Genomic DNA, 19,825 nt, shown 5'->3' on the forward strand with positions numbered 1-19,825 from the left:
CTCTCCTCCAACACTCTGTGTTTCAAATGAATCAGATTTCTTCCTGTCTGCTTTCTTCACTTTCACATCCATACATAGTAATGGGGAATACCTACTTTATAAGAACAACTATTGACGTTTAGAGAGTGATATTGCAGAGGTCCAGGAGAAGAGACCTTGGCACCCAAGCCCTCCAGATTTGATGGGTATTTGATAGCTCTAGCTTCACTGGTGGGGCTGAATCCACCCGAAAACATTCCAGAGACGGATGTCTCCTACCCTCTCTTGGGGTATCTTTGGGCTAGCTTGGCTTCCAGTCCATAGCCATCCTCTTTCATAATTTGGTGACAAGGATTGTGGCATTAATATGAAGAGTTAAAATTAGGTAGGGCCTCCCCCACCCCTAAATCAGAACACACACATTAGGCGTCTTAGGCGTCTTAACAAAGCATACAGAAAAGAATTGCAGTCAACATAATAAAACCACCATGACGTTGGTGTTACCTCCTGATTTGCCAGACTGGTAAAGACATACTTTCTGTGGCCACAGAAGGTCTGTTGCAAAACAGTAGCTGCAGTCAAGTGTCTGCCCTGCTTGCAGCAGATTTAGCATGGACTCCAGGACACTTTGTTTCTTCAATCTCCAAATGGAAATTTCTTTATATAATTCTTACCCCCACTTTTCTCACATAATGCCCACCCAAAGCAGCTTACAACATTGTTTTCCTTCATCCATTTTATCCTCACAACAACCTTGTGAGGTAGGTTAGGCTGAGTGTGTGGCTGGCCAAAGGTTACCCAGCAAGCTTTTCTGATGGATTGCAGGTTTGCACCTGACTGTCCCAGACCCAAGTACGTGTTCTATCTACTGCAACAGGCTGATGTGTCTTTCAGACTTTTTCCAGCTGAGGGGAAGGACAAGGAGTTAGGGCTGCTTCCTAGCCTAGTAGATCACAAGATCAAGGAAACATGGATACTTATTATTTAAACTGCCTTTTCGACCTAGAAGTTCTTAAATAGTTTACACATTAAAACACTAACATTTTAAATTGGTACATGAGGTTTTAAAGGTTAAAATAATAACCTACAGAGACACAAATACAAAGGGACATTTGGATATTCCATTTGTTTATCTTGGGTTTTCTGTACGCCTACCTTATTTGCAGTTGTTTTAGCAGTTGATCCAGTAATTGGAATTGTGTTGAGCACTGAGAATCTGCAATTCTTCCCTCTCCAAGCTTTTTTTTCAGTTGCCACATTTTTCTTCTTCCGTTTCCAAATTCCAGCTGTCATCCCTATCCCAGAAACCGTACAGTATGATAACAAGGTAGTTTGACTCAGTATTTAACTTTGGAACATGCTAGTGAGTGGCTGAAGGTCTGGGGAAATGTTTACAGTACTGGAGGTTGCCTTGTCTAGCACTAGTGGATTCTCTGAAGGAAGTATATGCATGACACATAGCATCTCCCTCTTACTTCATAGGTACCAAAGACTGGGAATTTGTCTCCAACCTCCGATGTTGCAAAACCCCCCTACAAGACTGAGATCATCGGCGGGGTGGTTGTGCAGACGCCCATATCTGTCAACCAGGTGAGGAAAGAATAAATATTTGACCAAAGCTCATACTGCAGAGAAGGACATGAGGAGATGGCCATAACTCCATGGCCAAACGTGTGGATTAACCTAGATTCAGTTGCTGACATCTGCAGTTGAAAAAATCTGTGGCAGCAGTGTTGGGGAAAATCTCTCAAGACAGTTGCTGTCTGACATAGTAAATAATATTGCTGATGGACCAGTATTTTTCTGTCCTGGCCCCCACCTGGTAGAACGAGCTCCCTGAAGAGATCAGGGCCCTGCCTGAACTCCCACAATTCCACAGGGCCTGCAAAAGGGAGCTCCTCCACCAGGCATTTGCCTGGGACCAATCAACCCAATAACATCCACAGGTCCTGTCAACTCCCCCCCCCCTCCCCTGAAACCTCCTTCATGGCCTGAACCAATCTGACCTCTCGGGCTTTCTATCTACGTTGTTGTTCCTGTTATATTATTGTTGATCCAAACCATTGAAATTATGTTATTTTAGAACCACAGTTGGATTATTGTTGATGTTGATTCTGACTACGTGATATCTTAGGTCATTCCATATATTACCCCGCGACGTTATATGTAAACTGACCTGAGCCATATGGGAGAGCGGTATAAAAATCTAATAAATAAATACATAAAGTATTCCTGCTCAGTATAAAGCAACCTCATGTTCTCTGTGTCTATGCATTTCTAGTGTAAGTCTGCATAGGAACAGGTGCTTTTGTGTTAAGTGTTCATAGTAGCACTCTGGACTGCAGACCGATAACCAGCAGGTTCATTCAAAAACAAAAGCCATATTTTGTATCATGTGTGCTTAGAATAAATATGTCAGTATGAATGCGGTCCATTTTCTAATTGGAGCCTAAATTCACACTAGCAAGATGCTCCGTGTTACCTTCTGCCATTCTGGTGGGCCACTTTAAGAAAACCCCATTAGCCAAAAGACTTATGCAGTTTTGGGGAGATAATCAAACATGTGCTCTTAAGGTGCCCTACTTTTCACCCAGCAATAAGTAAGTTGATCCTGCCATTACTCAGGGATCTCTCAGACAGCTCAGACTGTGGAACAGAAGACCCATATTATTATTCAGGTTGCCAAATGTTGTGCTTATGTGCATAACACACGGGGAAGACAACAAAAGCTTCATTAATGGTCTTAGAATTTTACTATGCAGTTTCTAAAATGTATCTGGCAACCATGGAATTTTAACTATTCTAAACTTTCTCATCCATTCTTAGAAAATGTCATCTTTGTTGCACAATGTTTTATTACCAGTGGTTTTATCTGGCCGCAGTGCTGTATTGAATAAACTTGACTTGACACGCAAGATAAGCTGAGCATAAGCAAGGAAACAGTCTTTTCACCAATTCTCACACTCACTTGCTGAAGGTGCTGTTGGTTTAGGTTTAGGGTTGGGTTGTTACATAAATGGGTCCTAAGATTTGTCTGTTTAAGAGGCCTCATTTATGAAAAATTCTTATTCTCATGTAAAGAGAACTGAAAATATAAAATAGAGTGGTGCAGTTAGTTTGAGCTTGGGTGGGCAGCAGGTGTAGGTTTAATCTAGAAGGGATTTGACTTTTTTCTTTAGAGGCTCCTCATGTAATGAGTTCCTAAACTATCATTTACCCAGTTTATCCCTAAATCTAGCTCTAATTCTCTTCTGTACACAGCTCAAAGAAATGCACAGATTCTGGGTAGTCCCTCACAAAAATGGTTATAAAGAATCTTTGCCAAAATTCCTTCCAGTATCTTTACAATCTTGGGAATAATACTGAGAATATGAATGGGGGGGGTGATGAGAACAGTAACAAGATATGGGCTGAAGAATTAGCAAGCAGTCAAAATAATATCAAGTACCCCAACACTAGCAGGCTCTCACTAGGAGTGAAATATTTAAAACACGTGTATCCCGTAAAACATACTCTGCTCAGACAGGGAGACAGGAGTCCAGAAAGATAGTGTGAGAAGGTAAAGCACAGGGATTAAGTTACCTATATATGCTTGTCTAGTTTCTAAGGCAGAGTGTCCAGGTTTAAAGCAAGCAAATAATTCAAAGAGGAAGAGAATCAAAGTCACATTCCATGTCACAGTGTGTATTTTGCAGCTCACAGGATGGGGGTATTTTAGGGGTGAGCAAAGAATTGATTTAAGGGTAGGTTCTGACTGCAATTATAGGGCAAAGGGTCTTAGACTAAAAAGATATAAGGAGGCAAGTAACGTATGACTCCTAACTGGTGAAAGGGCTTGGCAATCTGGGAAAATTTCCAAATAAGGAGAAGGAGGTGAGGTATGTTTCAAGCAAATTTGGTATAAGCCATCAGTGGCTTTGGTGGGCAATTCCCAAGAGTCTAAAGTTATTGGGAGAGTCAGATTCATTTGCAAGGAATGTAGATGTGGGCACAGCTCTTCCTTTGGCTGAATGCTAACACTGCAAGATCCTTTTTGTGACCAAAGGCATGCTGATTCAGCATTGTGAAGCTTGGCTTCTCTCTGGCATGGCTATTTTTTATCCAGAAAGTGTGATGAGGCTTGTTCTGCTTACTCTGTCAGGCCTCCTTTGTTGTGGTTATATGTGCAAACATTTGCACAGGCCCTGAATCTAGATGGAAGTCAAACTGAGTAATATTTAGAGTTTCTGGACCCTTAGAAAAGAAGCCGGTCCTTCGGGCAAACACGATCTCTCCTGATTTATTTTGAGGGAGCTGATCATGGAAAAGTTCCCTGCCTGCCTTCATTAAAAAGGCAGTGTGGATCTGATCCACCCAAGGATGCATCATTTCCCAAAGTCTAGTACAAACTAATGGCAAATGGCAGAGGTGAGCAACCTTTTATTATTAAGCAACCAAACTATGTCAAAATTCAGAGTAAGTGAAGAAAGGGAGAGGCAGCATTGTTGAGTGAATATGTGCACCATTCATTATTAATAATCAGAATCTCTGCAGTGTACAGTCTCAGTCCTTACAACAGCCCTGTAAAGTGCATCCATACAATTATAATTATCCCCAACTGGTATGTGTGCCATCTGTGCAAACTCAGAGAGGGCGGCTTCCCTACGGCTGAAACAAGATTTGTGCTGGGGATATCCTCCTTAGCCATTCCAGGGCTACCATGCCTCTAGAGCAGGGTAGTCAAACTGCGGCCCTCCAGATGTCCATGGACTACAATTCCCAGGAGCCCCTGCCAGCGAATGCTGGCAGGGGCTCCTGGGAATTGTAGTCCATGGACATCTGGAGGGCCGCAGTTTGACTCCCCCTGCTCTAGAGGTTGATGCGTGCACTCCCCCAGCTTTTTAAGCGCAGAATGAGTGGAACCCTGGTTATAATTTAGCATAGGCTAACGTGAAAACTAAAATAAATGACACCACGATAATAAGCCTGCTCTGCCCAGCCCATGGGCATGACAAAATCTAGTGCGCAGCTGGTGCGGCCTTGCTGCCAACACAACTAGTCTGTCGTGTCTCATTAACTCAGCGGGGGGGGGGGGGCGGGAATTATGCCACCACTGTCCTCCATTCGTGGTGCGCTTTACAAAAAAGCAGGGCTGTTTATCCTGTGATGCAAGTTTATGAATGCTTGGAAGGAGACCTGAGGAGTGTGAGGTTGGCTTCACTGAAGCTTGTGCAACTCGTGAGGTCAGAGCATGGCAGCCCTCACCCCAGTTTTTATCACTTGCTTGAAAAAGGAGGCTGCCATGCAACTGGCAGGCCGCTGTACATCGTTGGTGAGACCCAAACTGTGTAGGCCCAGAAACCATCACTGGTATGTTACTTAGGGGTGCTAGCCTCCGGGCCGGACCAGGAGATCCCCTGTAATTGCAACTGAATTCCAGACAACAGAGATCAGTTTCCCGGGAGAAAATGGCTGCTTTGGAAGTTGTACTCCATAGCATTGTACTCCACTGAAGTCCTGCCCCACCCTAGACCCTGCCCACTCCCAGCTCCACCCCCAGAGTCTCCAGGGATTTCCCAACACAGAACTGGCAACCCTAATGTAACTTGACAGGATGTCACAAGGATGTTTCACAAGGCTGGTTGTGAGTCGAAATGGGTTTATTGCATTTCCCCATGATTTTCTCCCAAGCGCTACTCAAACTGGTGTGTGTGTGTGTGTGTGTGTGTGTTTGCCATTGGCTCCCAGTTACCAAAGGAACCTCAAAGTCTGATCGAGGCCTTAAACTCCTTTCCTCCCCTCTACTCACAAGCATTCTGTGGTAAGTATAGAACTGTTACTTACATGTGAATAAGTATGAATCAGCCATGGTGTCATCCAGAATGACTCTTATTTCAAACAATGTTTGTGCCATCCCAACAGCAGTTGTTTTGCCCACTACAGAAGGGAACCGTACCTCCGTGGCATATCATGTGTTACATGCTGAATGCCAGCCTCTTCAGTAAAAGGAACTAGGCAATTAGAGTTGTACCACTCTGTTTATTTATGGGTAGAATTTCCCTATATAGATCTGTGGCGTTTTTGCATATGAGTGTGCAAATACATAAAAAGTGCAGACTAAATGCTGCCCCTGTGTCAAACTTGCCATCCTGGGACAGCTATTATGTCCTCTTAAAATGCAGAAATATTCATGTGAGCATCCCACCCACCGCCCTTCAGATGTGGTTTGTCCCAGGAAGACTGTACCAGACACTTTTGCTGAACACAGAAATAATCTCTTAGTTCTGTATCTCAGCATCTTAATTACTGACTTTATTATGCTCTGGCTAATCCACCCTGAGCCCTTGGGATGGGGCAGGCTAAGGAACAAAGCAACTTGTGCCAACAATAGGCTAGGAACAGAGTGCACGGGCTGCAGAGGAAGTCTTCCCTCGGTTTTATGACCTCTGTTACCAAAAAAACATTTTATGAGTGTCTTAATTAGTGGCTTGGGCCATCCATGTTTAATTAAATGATTTGGTTCTACATTAACATTCGTTATCACCCAATTGTTCGACCTCTTGACAGCACGCTGCGCTTTGTTGAAAATGATTGGCAGGGAAAAACAAGCCCTACAAGAAAAGGTTGAAGGAACTGGGTTATGTGTAGCCTAGAGCAGAGAAGACTGAGAGGGGACAAGATTATGCCCTTCAAATGCCTGAAGATTTATCACATGGTAGATGGCAAAGACGATCTCTAAAAGTCCAAGACCCTGGGCCAAATTTGAGGGTTTGGCTCTGGAAACATACTGCCAGTTAAAGAGAAGGAGTCCCCATGTGGGAACTCCTTTTAAATTGCGTGCAGGGTCCCAATGATACGATCAACAAAAAGTGAGATCAGTTTTTTAAATATCACTGACCGTTATCCTTGAAGGCAAAGACAAATAGAAATAGCCTTTGCCTGTTAAAAGCTAGTGATGGCAACCGGTCAGGAAAAGAGTTCTGTAAGTGCAGCTCCACCACAGAAAAGGCCCTTAGATAGTCTCTTATCTGATCTCTGGAGGTTGGGGCACTCAAAGGAGTTCTCGTAAAGGATAATCTCATTTCAGCCCAATGATTTTAACGGGTGGATTTTCTAATTTTGTAATCCGCCCTGGGTATCCTTTGAACAGAAAGGGAGCATTTCTTCACACAGCATATAGTTAATTTGTGGGACTCGCTGCCACAGGATGTGGTTGTGGCTGCCTGCCTGGAAGGCTTTAAAGGTGGAGTGGACAAATGCATTGGAGAACTGGGCTCTCAGTGGCTCCTACTGCCTCCAATACCAGAGATAGTACACCTCCTTAAATCAGTTGCTGGGGAGCACAAGGAAGATGCAACTGTGACAGCCTTTCCTGCTTGTGGGCTTCCTGGTAGTAGCTGGTTAGCCATGCTGTGAACTTAGTGGACCTTTGGTCCAGCTGAACTCGGGGGACTTTTGGTCCCACATGGCTCTTCTCAGAAGGTTCTGTTTTGTTTTGTTGCAAAATGTCAGGACATTCAGATGCTGGCAAGTGCCAGCTCTGTTCATGCCCGTGTCTTAAAAAGCTTGAGTCAGATCACTCCATAAATCTCTGAGTAAGTTCCTCAAAACAAGCCACATGAACACTTACCTCATGACCTGCTCCCAGATGGAGCTTTTCCCCCCTCTTCAGCCAAGCATCATTGTTTGTTCCTATTTCAAAAACTTTCTTCCCTTTTTGCTCTAGCTTAGCCACTGCCAAGCTCTGTGTGGGACTTGTCAGGGTTTCACCTTCATGGCTGCTTAGGAAGGACAAATGAAATCTCAATTGCTGTTTTGTGCTGCCCATGGCTCTTCCTTTCAAAATCATAGCTAAGCATGGGCAAAAACACCAGCTAGCAGGGACAGTGAGGTGTTTTGAGGCAGACCTTCCATGCCGAGGGAGCCTGACTCACCGACAGAACAGGCCACCCGAAATGGGGGACACAATGGGACAGTGTGTGTGCCCCTTTGTCACCAAGGAGCTGAGCTTATTAAAAAACATGAAGTGGGCATCCGTCCATGTAATTTATGCAGCCAGCAAAACCCTGCTTGAAGCTTTTCTACTCTTTCTGTTGAAAGGGAGGGGGGAGGCCAGCCATTGAAACTTTTCTGTTTCTTCAACCTGAAGGCAATTGTGGAAGTCTCAGGATTACCTCTAGCTTGATTGTCTATATTCTTATCCGCTGTATATTCTTATTCTGTTACACCCGCGCACACACACACACACATACACATCTTTGAGCCTTTCCTTGTGTACCATCTATACTTGTCCTTGGAACAGCTTAGTTGTCTGTGAATATGTATTCTAGCTCTTTGGCTTCCAGCAAGATGAGGAGTAAAGCCTGGCCAATTCCTCGCATAATGGTTTTTGCCTTTTCAATGCACTTTAGAAGTCGATTTTCCTGTTCTGCACAGGGGAATCCAGCTGCAAAAGCACACTGAAAGTGCATTATTGTACATGTGCAGAATGCGTGCCTGTGAGCTTCCCAAGGCCACCTTCTGCAGTTAAATGAAAACTCTGTGTCCAGGAAAACCACATCTGTGAATATGACATTCTGCTACCTATGTATATTGATCCCCATTTGGAAATATGCTGTTTTGTTTTATACTGTGCCCTCCCCCTTTTTGGGGGGCATAACTGGGGTTTTTTTTATGTAACCCAAGGAGCTGTGCAGTGTGCTGATAAATACCCTTTTCCCAGTTGTTGTTCAGCTATCTACACTGACTTTTGAGATTTCAGCAGGCTATGCCAACACATGTTCTAATACCTTTGTAGCCATAAATCATAGCTTTCTTCTTTTACAAACAAAAGGTAAATTTTGCTCCCAGTGCTGATTGGTTTGCTTTCTCTGCACATCCATGAAATGCAGCATACAGATTGCTCCTCCTGTAATGCACCTTTAGTTTCAGTAGCACAGTTGAAGATTTTTGCTGCCAAAGCTTCATGAAGGTTTAAAGTGAGGAAAGTCAGACAGAGTCACTCTGCAGGGACCAGGTCATTCCTGTGCCCGGCATAGCACATGCAGTAGGATTGCCAACTAAGAAAAAGGATTCCTGGCATTCACTTGTGCCTCTTATAACAATTCAGTCTACAGAAGGCAATAAATGGAGGTTTTCGTGGCATGGAGATAAAGTTTATTGCCTACTAATCATTGCAGACCAAGGTGCTGATTGAGCCTCAAGAGCAGGGGCTGGTGGAAAATATGGCAACTTTATGAAGAAGTCATATGTGAAATTCAGTTCTGTTATAAAATTAAAGCTCAGATTGAACCATAGTGAGACATAACACTTATTCATGTAATGGCATGTATTTCAAGAGTGCAAAGTACTTTGCATCCTGTATGTCCCCTCACTTACAAGAGCCCTGAAAGATACGATGATATCAAACCAGTTTTTTGCAGATGGGAGAGGACGAGTAATCAGTGGCTTCCCTCAGGCCATCTAATGTGCTTGTGGCTGAAGCAAGATTCAAGAGAGTTGTTCACCAGTGTTCTGTCTCAGCTCTTTGACTTTCAGATGTCCTGATGTGGATTTCAGGAAAATGCTGAGCTTTAAGGAATATTTGAATTTTGTACTCTAGAGTTGCGGGTGAGAACATTCTGAACTCAGTGCCAATATTTGACTTGTGTTCTTCCCATCCTTTGTGTGACATACATGGATTTCCCTCCATTCACGACAGCCCTGTGAAAGTGTCATCCACTGATCTTTGTCGCTGAAAGCCTAACCAGTGTCATCCATATCTACATGGAAGTCCCAATGCACATGGTATAGCCCAATCTCAGAAGCTAAGCACTGTTGGTACTTGGAAGGGAGACCACCAGGGAAGGATTTGTAGAAGAAAGTGATGGTAAACCAATTCTGTTTCTCACTTGCCTTGAAAGCCCCTTGCTGGGTTGCCATAAGTCAGCTGCAACTTGATGGCATTTTGTACACACCCGGAAGCTACATGTACATTTCCCACACATCCATGGAAATCCATGCTGATTCTTTGATCATTTCATCCATCATTGAGATGTAAGAATTTTGACATTACTGTAATTGGCAAAACCTTGTAGGGCGTAAGAATTCTGGCATACCTGTAATTGGCAGACCAATGCTCACACTCATGCTATTCCTTGTCCCAGCTCTCTTGCTATTCCTCGTAGGATCTGTCTCATTGTTTCTGTTTCTCTCTTTCCCCCACCACCCAGAATGGAGGGGACAGCTCTGAAGGTGGTGAGGTAGCAGCCCACCCTCTTTTGAGACGCTCCCAGAGTTGCATCCCTACTTCAGGTACCAAAACGCCACCTGGTCCTCCACTCCTCAAGAGTGGCTACTGCGTAAAGCAAGGGAACATGGTAAGTACCATCCGTGCCCTGCCTTTGTGATACTGTTACTGCTCTTGGTAGCATTAACAGGTGGTACTGGTTAGGGGTTGAATCGTCTGCTTCTGTGCTTCTGCCATGTGAGGTTGCTAAGAGGAGACTAGCCAGTGCGTGGCAAGGAGGCAAATGGTTTGACATTCTGGCAGCTGCTATTAAGATGAGATGTTCAGTCACGGAATGACTGCCACAGTTTATCTGGATCAAGGGAGGGCTTTTTCGAACCCATGTCTGTATGATAACTTTCAACCATATAAGAACTTCCTGTCTGGATCAGATCAAATCAGAATACTTGGCAAGTTCCGTAAAACATTTCCGGTGTTCAAAGTGCTTCACATATATTTGTGGGTTGATACAATCAATAGGAAAAGACATGTAAAAAGAAGCTAGGATGACCAAAACCTGAGTGAACAGAGCACATTAGCCGTGGTAGAGAGTTTGGATATAATGAAGAAGATAGAAGAAGAAGAGTTGGTTCTTATATGCCGCTTTTCTCTACCCGAAGGAGTCTCAAAGCAGCTTACAGTCGCCTTCCCTTTCCTCTCCCCACAACAGACATCCCGTGAGGGAGGTGAGGCTGAGAGAGCCCTGTTACTACTGCTTGGTCAGAACAGCTTTCTTTTGGGCTTGCCACAGTGCTGTGGCAAGCCCAAGGTCGCCCAGCTGGCTGCATGCAAGGGAGGAGTGGGGAATCAAACCCGGCTCGCCAGATTAGAAGTTGGCGCTCTTACTCAATAGAAAATGATGAAACAAAAGTAATTCAGGCAGCAAACTGATATATCCTTTATACAGTGAGATAATCTGAAGTTCCTTTCTCTTTACAAAGTGCCTTGAACAACTCTATTTATATAATAGCAATATTTTTTTTATTTCTATCCTACCCTTCCCTGGTTAGCCCAGGGTGCATTTGCTGACACACGGGGGAATGCACAGGTGATTGAGAGCGGGGCAAAAGCAGAGAGTGGTGGCCTCTGGAAGTGCGTATTTCAGAAGGTGGGCTCCAAATCAGATATCTTTACATTAGAAAGACTAGTTGAAGCAGCACCTAATACATTTTTCTTTGCCACCCAGCAAGCCTTTTGATTTTATACATGAGTGCATTCCTCACAATAATTTAACCACTGAGGAAGACAGGGACTAAACGCATTTGGTCCATTTTATCTTGGTCTGTTGATTACTATGTTTTTAATATGCTGAATTAGTGCACTTTATGTAATAAATATTTGAAAAATTAAAAAAATATTTTGCAGCTTAACCTTTGGGTTCCTAACAACTCTGTTTCTAGCAGCAGCCAGATAGGTGTCACCAGATGTTTATAAGTGGAGCATGCAGTAGCATTTGATTTTCAGATACGCTGCCTCTCTACATGGCTGTTCCATTCTTCTTACATAGTTAATATGCCGATAGAAGGACCTTGTAGTTTGATTAATAGGACAGTGCAAACAACTTTGAAAGAGTCCTCACTAAATCATAGACCTTTGCAGTGTTTGAGTGCATCAAGCAGCCTTAGAAGAAGACGTGAAAAACATTCGCATTAAAAAGAGCCTCCCTTTCTGTCTTTCAGAGGAAGAGCTGGAAACGCCGATACTTTACCCTGGATAACATTTCCATCAGTTACTTCAAGTGTGAGCAGGTAAGTATCCTGCATACTATGCACAGACCTCATTTGAACTTGGTTGGTTTAGTATAAAAGGATCTCAGAACCAATTCTGCATTTTCCTTTAGTTAAAAGAGCCATAATAATAAGGGTTAGCATTGAGTCAATGTGTTTAAAGTATTCAATTAACTTTATATATTAATTTCAGTAATGCGTACAAACCACCCTGCAAAGTGGATTGGTATGACTGTTTGAGTTTTTGTTTTAGTTGGCAGTTGACTAGCACAACTTTATTTTAAAAAGATCTTTGTGCATGGTTCCCTGAATTCCAAGCTTCCTTCTTCTTTTTAAAAAAGAAGAAAGGTAGAAATCTCTTTGTTGTTGCCATCAAGCCACAGGGGGCTTTTGGTGACCCTGTTGGGTTTGAAGGGAAGAGGTATTCAGAGGTGGTTTGCCATTGCCTGCCTCCCTGCGACAACCCTGGTCTCCCAACCCTGCTTAGGTTCCAAGGTCTGATGACATCAGGCTAGTCACTTTCTCTGCCCCTTTCTGATTCCAGATATAGATGGGGAAAGGTGTATCTCTGCAGTGAAAGGAGATAGAGACTCGCTTTTTTTAAAAGTTAAGCTGAGAATTCAGAGAATCTGATATACTGCCATAATGACCTGCTCAATGATATTTAGTCACTGGTTTTAGGCATCAGGTGAAAATTTTCCTGCAGGCTTATATTTTACTTCTTTTTTTTTGTTGTCTTTATTTTTTTTTTATCTCTCGCTACTGACTTTTAAAGGAATGTTTTAGTTCCAGCTTTTGAAGAGGGAGTTCTATGTGCCTCTCTGTTTGGTGTATTGCTTTTAAGATTGATGTGTGAGTTACTGCTGGCCTATTTGTTTTATCGTGGTTCTTAGGATTTTTACCATGAGACTGCTTTATTATAGCTTTGGAAGGTGCTGTGTGAGCCTTTTTGTGCTGAATGGCATGGGGCACAATTGTTTTAAATAAATAACCAGTGTCATAAAACTGAAACGATGGCATGTGTTGATACACAAGGGAATTCTGTAGTTATCCTGCTCTAGCAGGGGACTTTTGAACATAGTCCAAACATTATGAATCTTGCTTCTCACGGCGGCATGCAACCGCATGCCAGCTTAACATCACTATGTCTGTGCATTCACTTGGCTTGCACTGACCCACTTTCCAAATGTGCGCATTAATTTCACTGAATAGTGGTATGCCAAAATTTAACCACCTTCTAGCTGGATGAATAGGCTAATGAGCTTGTGAGTTCCAGAGATCTCTTTTTCAGATAGGAGCTTTAGGAGAAGTTTTGTGTGATATAGAAGTTTTATTGTTCTTCCAGCTCAGTTGGTCTCCTAAAGCAGGGGTAGTCAACCTGTGGTCCTCCTGATGTCCATGGACTACAATTCCCATGAGCCCCTGCCAGCATTGCTGCTTTAGCAGGGGATGTAATATATTGCTGGCAGGGGCTCATGGGAATTGTAGTCGATGGACATCTGGAGGACCACAGGTTGACTACCCCTGTCCTAAAGTATATCTCCTCAAATTATATCACCTCGGTATAATCTGCTTCTGGGTGTAGCATAACATCTGTTCTCACTCTCCAGCATCTATTTTGCTGTTTGTCTCCGTAGGATAAGGAACCATTGCGTTCGATCCTCCTGAAAGATGTACAGAAGACTCATGAATGCCTAGTGAAATCCGGGTATGACTTTCATCTGTTCTCCTGGAGAGCCTTGGAACTGAGGCTAAGGATGAAACTGCATATGACATGGGACATTTGCGATTTTAAACCCCTGACTAGGGTTAGATACAAACTGATTCATGATGTTAAGTCTGTCACAAATTTAGCGGATTCATTCCCTCACTCCTGCCAAACCCAGATTTGGAGGAGGTGCCTCTGTCAAACATTTCCTGGACCTTTTGTCCGGTTGGGTTTCGGTTTTGAACCATTTAAACCCTCCATTTTGCTCCCCCCCTTCCAAACAGAGGCAAGTAAAATGGAGGTTTTACATGGCTGGTAGCCATTTTGGTCTCACAGCAGACAGGAGTGTGCTAGAAGCCATTTTAGGAAACCTTTAACTCCCTCCAGCTTCTAGGCAGTAGAGAAGGAAAACGGACAGGTCTGAACCTGGCTGGTTCATTTTGGGGTTTCTGGGTCATTTGGGCTTGGGAGTTTGGTTCAGGAACGCCCTGAAACCCAAAGAAAACTGGAATGAGCCTTCAGGAAGGGTGGTATATAAATGTGAATAAATAAAATAAAATAAATAAATGTTTCAGTTTGTGACCATCCCTACCCTTAACTTCAATAAACTGTCACTTTTGTAGAATAATTGTTGTAAAGAAGAAAATTTGTCTGATGAATGTTGCATGAATGCCTCTCTCTGTATTTCTAGTGACCTTCTAACACGGGACAACCTTTTTGAAATCATAACAAGCTACAGAACCTTCTATATCCAGGTAAAACGTCTGCCACATAATTAGAAAAGAACACTTTTCAAAAACAAAATCAAGCCCAAAAACTATGTTGTGGAGAACTTCAGATTTCTATGGAAGATTTGTAGAGGCCCCTCAAAGAGAAGATCCATTAGGAACAAACCCATCTTCAAGGGAAGCTAGTCTTCCATAATGTATCAGCCCTTTGGAGAACCTCTACAAATAGTGATTAGCAATCTTATGCTGCCACAAGCAGCCTCAGGAAAGGGCTGGGCATGCATTCACATTCAGCACAGCAATGGGGCTTGCTAGGCCTGGCCAGTTTGCTGTGCGGACTGAGGCCTGGGCTCCCTATTGCCCTCATCACTTGAGAAGCCATCATACGTAAGCCAATCTCTGACTTAAAATTTCAACGATGATCCAACAGAGAGAACTGGAGGGAATAGAAGAGTCCCCTGGCTACCTTTCTCCACATTGTGCAAGCATATATTATCTTTCAGCTGGTAATTGTCCCCTGGAGGAGAGAGGAGGAAGGAGAAGGGGCAACTAGTTGTTGAAGGAGAGATTAAGATAACTTAGATGAAATGGGGAATGGGGAAAGGCAGCCGAGAGGAGTTTAGAATTCTGAACAGCCAGAGAACGGCTCATGCCGGGCTGCTTTCTATATCACCTCATGTCAGTCACTTGGGCCTAGTTTGTGCAACCTTCCCTGAGGGAGAAAGTTTGAAATCTTACTGAGAGCAGAAGGTTTTTAGGTGGTTAATAATATCCTCTCTCTAAAAATGGACTCCTGTCAGGGAGGGCAGTTTTTGTTTGTGTCTCTGAGTTTATTTTTCTAGGCAGTAAATTTAGCTCTTGACAGTTAGTGTAGTCCTGGCCGTGACAAACAGGATGCTTTGCTGGCAATCTGTCAAGCAGAAAGGGTGAGTGAGGTGAGACCTTCCTCACGCCGCTCCCTCAGGCCTCTGGGGCCCGGCTAGCCATGGGAGCTGCTTCTGCGGCTGTCTCACTTCCCCATTTCATCATATTTATATCAAAGGCTTATTTACACAGATGCAAAGGAGAGAACCAAAGACAGGGATTGTTCATGCAGTATGCCTGTGTGGTACCAGTTCTCTTCAAAGGGGGCTTGTATATGTCAAGGCACTGTAGGACATAGTGTGGCGTAGGGATGACCAGGATCTGGGGGACTCAGGGTGGAATCTTCACTCTGCTGTGGGTGACCATGGGCTACTCTCTTTTTCAGCCTAACCTGCTTTGCGGGGTCGTTGCGTGGATAAAATGGAGGGAAGAATGATGTGGCCATTTGGGGTGTCCTCCACTGGGGAGGGCAGTGGTGTAAAATATAATAATAATAATAATAATAATAATAATAATAATAATAATAATAATAATAATAATAATAATAATAATAATAATAATAATAATAATGTGAAGAATCTTGCAGATCCTAAGCACAATGTGCCTATTGAGAGGAATGGAATCTCCATGAGAGCATTTTGTAGGCTGTCTGTGTAGGTTTGCTTTTAGCACCAAGCATCGTCTCCCTTTGGGGAGTTTGGCATGGCAGAGGCTAAGCAGGGCGTGCTCCAGCTCTTTCCTCCCAGCAGCCAGCAGGCAACCTCAAAGCAGATTGCTGTTTCTTGCACCTGTCGGAGAAGAAGCTCTGCCTCAGTGGTTGTTCCTGTTGATCTTAAGGCTCAGCAATGGCAGGCTACCTTAGGGACAAGTTCTGGAGAACAGTTGGCAGGCAACTCCCGTGGGGAGGTGGGGCCAGGCCGGCTTGCACACAAGGTGCTAAGGAGACAGTTGGCATGTACATTTCAAAAAGGATCCCTGCTAGTCTTCCTTGGAAGCATAAGAGGTCCTTAGCACTGCTCCTAGTCAGTAGTGTAGCAGAGTGTACCTATTTCTTACCTGTGATGCTGTGAGGGCTTAAGCATTGCCAAATGTATTTGGAAATAGCCACGAGGGAATAGTACTAGGGGTGTCAGGCCTCCCAGTGATTCTGGGCTTAGGAATTGCACAGGGGCCTAGCAGTATTTTGAAACTGGTTTTGAAATTGCTGGCAGCCTAGGGATGTCCGATTCAAAATGGGAAGGAAATCATCAAATTACGAGAACAAGTGATGTTTGAGTGGTTTTTCAAAGCAGGTTGCCGTTCCTTGCACCTGTCAAGCAGTTACAGTTGGCTGTGTTTGTTTTTCAGTCACGGAAAGGTGCAGCGATCTCATGGGGATGGGGAACGTGCTGTCTCGTGGGGAAGGGGCCACGCACCAGTGGAAGAGTGGTACAGGAGGGGCTGTGGCCCAGTGGCAGAGCTTGGCTTTCAGGAGGCCTCAGGTTCAGCCCCTGGCATCTCCGGTTAAAAGATCCGGCCGTTGTTGATGTGAAAGTCCTCTGCCTCAGATCCTGGAAAGCTGCTGCCAGTCTGAGTAGAAAATACTGAGGTTGATAGGCCTAATGTCTGCTTCCATATAAGGCAGTTCCATGTGTTCATGAAGTCTCAAGTTCAGTCCTTACATTGTCCAGTTAAAAGGATTTTGGCTAGGTGGGCTGCGGAAGACCTTTTTGGGGCCCCCAACCCATTGACAGAGAAAATTTCATGGTGTTAAACAGACCAGTAGCCTGACTTGGTGTGAGGCATCTCTTCTCAAATGTTCATTTCATCCTCCCAGCAGCTTTAACATTCAGCACATTTACTTTGCCTAAAGGTATCCCTTGTGCAAGCACCAGGTCATGTCTGACCCTTGGGGTGATGCCCTCTAGCGTTTTCATGGCAGACTCAATATGGGGTGTTTTGCCTTCCCCAGTCATTACCGTTTACCCCCCAGCAAGCTGGGTACTCATTTTACTGACCTCGGAAGGATGGAAGGCTGAGTCAACCTTGAGCCGGCTGCTGGGATCGAACTCCCAGCCTCATGGGCAGAGCTTCAGACTGCATATCTGCTGCCTTACCACTCTGCACCACAAGAGGCTCACTTTGCCTACATATATCCAAACTAAGAGACCTTTGGGAGCAATCCTCTTGGAATAACCGCCACTGGAATTCGCCTTTGGTTCCTTTATACTGTCTGTGGCTTGAGAAGAGTCAAGTGAGGCAATTGTGTTGTGCTGAACTGGAAACCCCCTGGATCTGGAGCGATTGGCAGAAGCAGCATGTCCAGCAGTATGCGGCTGAGTCAGGTTCAGAAGGATCTGGGATCACTTCCAGGGATGGTGGATGGCTGCTCTGACAAACGTCCAGAGTAGCTGAGGCAGGACCACCATGACTGGCAGAGATCCTATCCTTAGGCAAAGTTGCAGGAAACATTTTAGGGGTTCAGAAAGATCGAGCCTCTTGGCGATAGGTGTCATGATACCTACTGCCTGGTCAACAAGGATCTCCAGCCTTTCTGGACCTGGGGGAACCTCTGGAATTCTGACACAGGGCAATGGACACATCGACTAGATAGCTGCCATGGGAGGTGAAGCCAGCCACTGGATGTCAGGGAGCAAGTTTATGTGTTACTTGTGACTCTACAACATTTCAGGCCGAAGCTCTGTTGAACAGGAGGCCTTTTAAAAGGAGTGGGTAAAGTGCTATCAAGTCACAGCTGGCTTATGGCAACCCCAGCCAGAGGCTTTCAAGGCAAATGGGCGCCAGAGGTGGTTTGCCATTGGCTCCCTCTGCAGAGCCTTCCTTGGAGGTCTCCCTTCCAGGTGCTGACCCTGCTTAGCTTCGGAGATCTGATGAGCTCAGGCTATTCTCGTGCCCCATTCTCTCTCAAAATGTACTGTTTGAAAAGGTTTCCTTGCATACCTGCAGCTTACCTTAAGTCATACAGTGAAGATCATCATGCTGCGATGGCAGCAGCTGTCAAAAGTACTTTTTACACATCTGGGCTGTCAGTTCACTCTCCAGTGGCCAGTCCGAAGCCCTCCTGGGCTAAAGCCCACGTGGCTCTGCTCATTTTCTTAAGCTCACTTGGCGAGCACAGGGGGAGGTGTCATCACCATGAAAAAGGAAAGGGGCTATAGTCCTATTCAGATGTATTATTGGGGGGCAGGCTCTGTCTTTTGCCTTGTTCCTTTCAGTTAAAAGCATCCCAGGGAGTGATACAAACGTACCCATTTAACCACCTGGTTTAACCACCCGTCCATTGACCTGTGTGAGCAAGAACCATCGACTGCAGTGAGTGACGGCAGGTTACTTTCGTGGACGCTAGGCTGGTCTCAGAATCAGAAAGCTTTTTTTTTTATTCTGGGGACTTGTTTCCTATTTTATATCATTTCTGCCCCCTAGTGGAAATTTGCTTTTCGTTTTGACCCAGGCAGTTTTTACAGTTCAGAAGCCGACAAGAGGGGTGGAAAAAGAAAGACAGTTCCGCCATCTTTCAAACTGGTCAGAAGAGTCCAGTCTGCTTACACAGCGTTACCTTCACCTCTCTCTCATCAGCCTGACGTGCTGCAGGAGGTTGCTGTGAGGGTAAAAAATGGAAGACAGAAAGCGTGTTTGGCACTTCAAGGAGGAGTGAGATAATAATGTGTGAAGCTAAGAAAAGGGGGATCTGTTTTAACAAAACTTTCCGTTTCATGTCTGGACACAAAACAAACAGCTCTTAGGTGTAAACCTGGGCTAGACTATGCATTGGTCACATTCTTATCTGCCCCCACCCTTAAGCAATTCAAGACAGCACGCAAGAGCCTCCCTTCTCTTTTATCCCACACAGTGCAAGAGAGTGACCAGCACAGCCTCACTCAGTTTAGCTTTATAAAATCAGAGTCCAGGGGCACCTTTAAGACCAACAAAGATTTATTCAGGGCGTGAGCTTTCCAGTGCAAGCACCCTTCGTCAGACTATTCCCTGTCATGTAAGAAGATCATAGTCTGATGAAGAGTGCTTGCACTCGAAAGCTCACGCCTTGAATAAATCTTTGTTGGTCTTAAAGGTGCTACTGGACTCTGATTCTATTGTGCTACTTCAGGCCAACACGGCTACTCATTTGAACCAGTTTAGCTTTGTGACACTCTCACCACTACAGCACTCTGGTTCTGCTGTAGAGGCCAGAGAGGCCATCCTGTCCTGAGGGCCTGGATTTCGATTTGAACCTTTGCTTTTCTCCATTCTTGCATTCTGTATGTGCGCAGCCCAGAGAGGCATCTTATAACTTTTGGCGGCTGTTTCTTTTGCAGGCCTATAGTCCTGAGGATATGCACAGCTGGATTAAAACGATCACGGGGGCGGTGCAAGCGCTGAAGAGCTGCCCGAGGGTAGGTCATATCCTTTCTGCTTCACATTTGGCGTCAATTAACTGGGGTTGTTGTTTTAAGCAGACATCATTTATTTGAATGTCTCAGGCAAACCCTTGAAAAATAACTCATTTCCAGGAGAAGCTTTGCAAGCTTTGGCTTTCTTGAGAACGAGACCAAGAATGGGAAGCACTGGGTGGGTG

The 19,825-nt window shown here is 44.5% G+C and overlaps 1 protein-coding gene across 7 annotated transcripts in view; it reads left to right on the forward strand.

Moving 5' to 3' along the window:
• The window catches only part of PLEKHA2 (pleckstrin homology domain containing A2), a 62,656-nt gene that overhangs the window by 35,795 nt on the left and 7,036 nt on the right, over positions 1–19,825 (forward strand). For all 7 annotated transcript variants that reach the window (XM_077305540.1, XM_077305533.1, XM_077305538.1 and 4 more), the window contains 6 exons: positions 1,462–1,569; positions 10,170–10,316; positions 11,905–11,973; positions 13,590–13,660; positions 14,352–14,415; positions 19,566–19,643. In XM_077305540.1, the coding sequence (XP_077161655.1) occupies positions 1,462–1,569; positions 10,170–10,316; positions 11,905–11,973; positions 13,590–13,660; positions 14,352–14,415; positions 19,566–19,643 (537 nt within the window). The remainder of the gene's footprint in view (positions 1–1,461; positions 1,570–10,169; positions 10,317–11,904; positions 11,974–13,589; positions 13,661–14,351; positions 14,416–19,565; positions 19,644–19,825) is intronic.

Source organism: Paroedura picta, chromosome 12 (genome assembly GCF_049243985.1).
Source record: "Paroedura picta isolate Pp20150507F chromosome 12, Ppicta_v3.0, whole genome shotgun sequence".
NCBI classification, from domain to species: Eukaryota; Metazoa; Chordata; class Lepidosauria; order Squamata; family Gekkonidae; genus Paroedura; species Paroedura picta.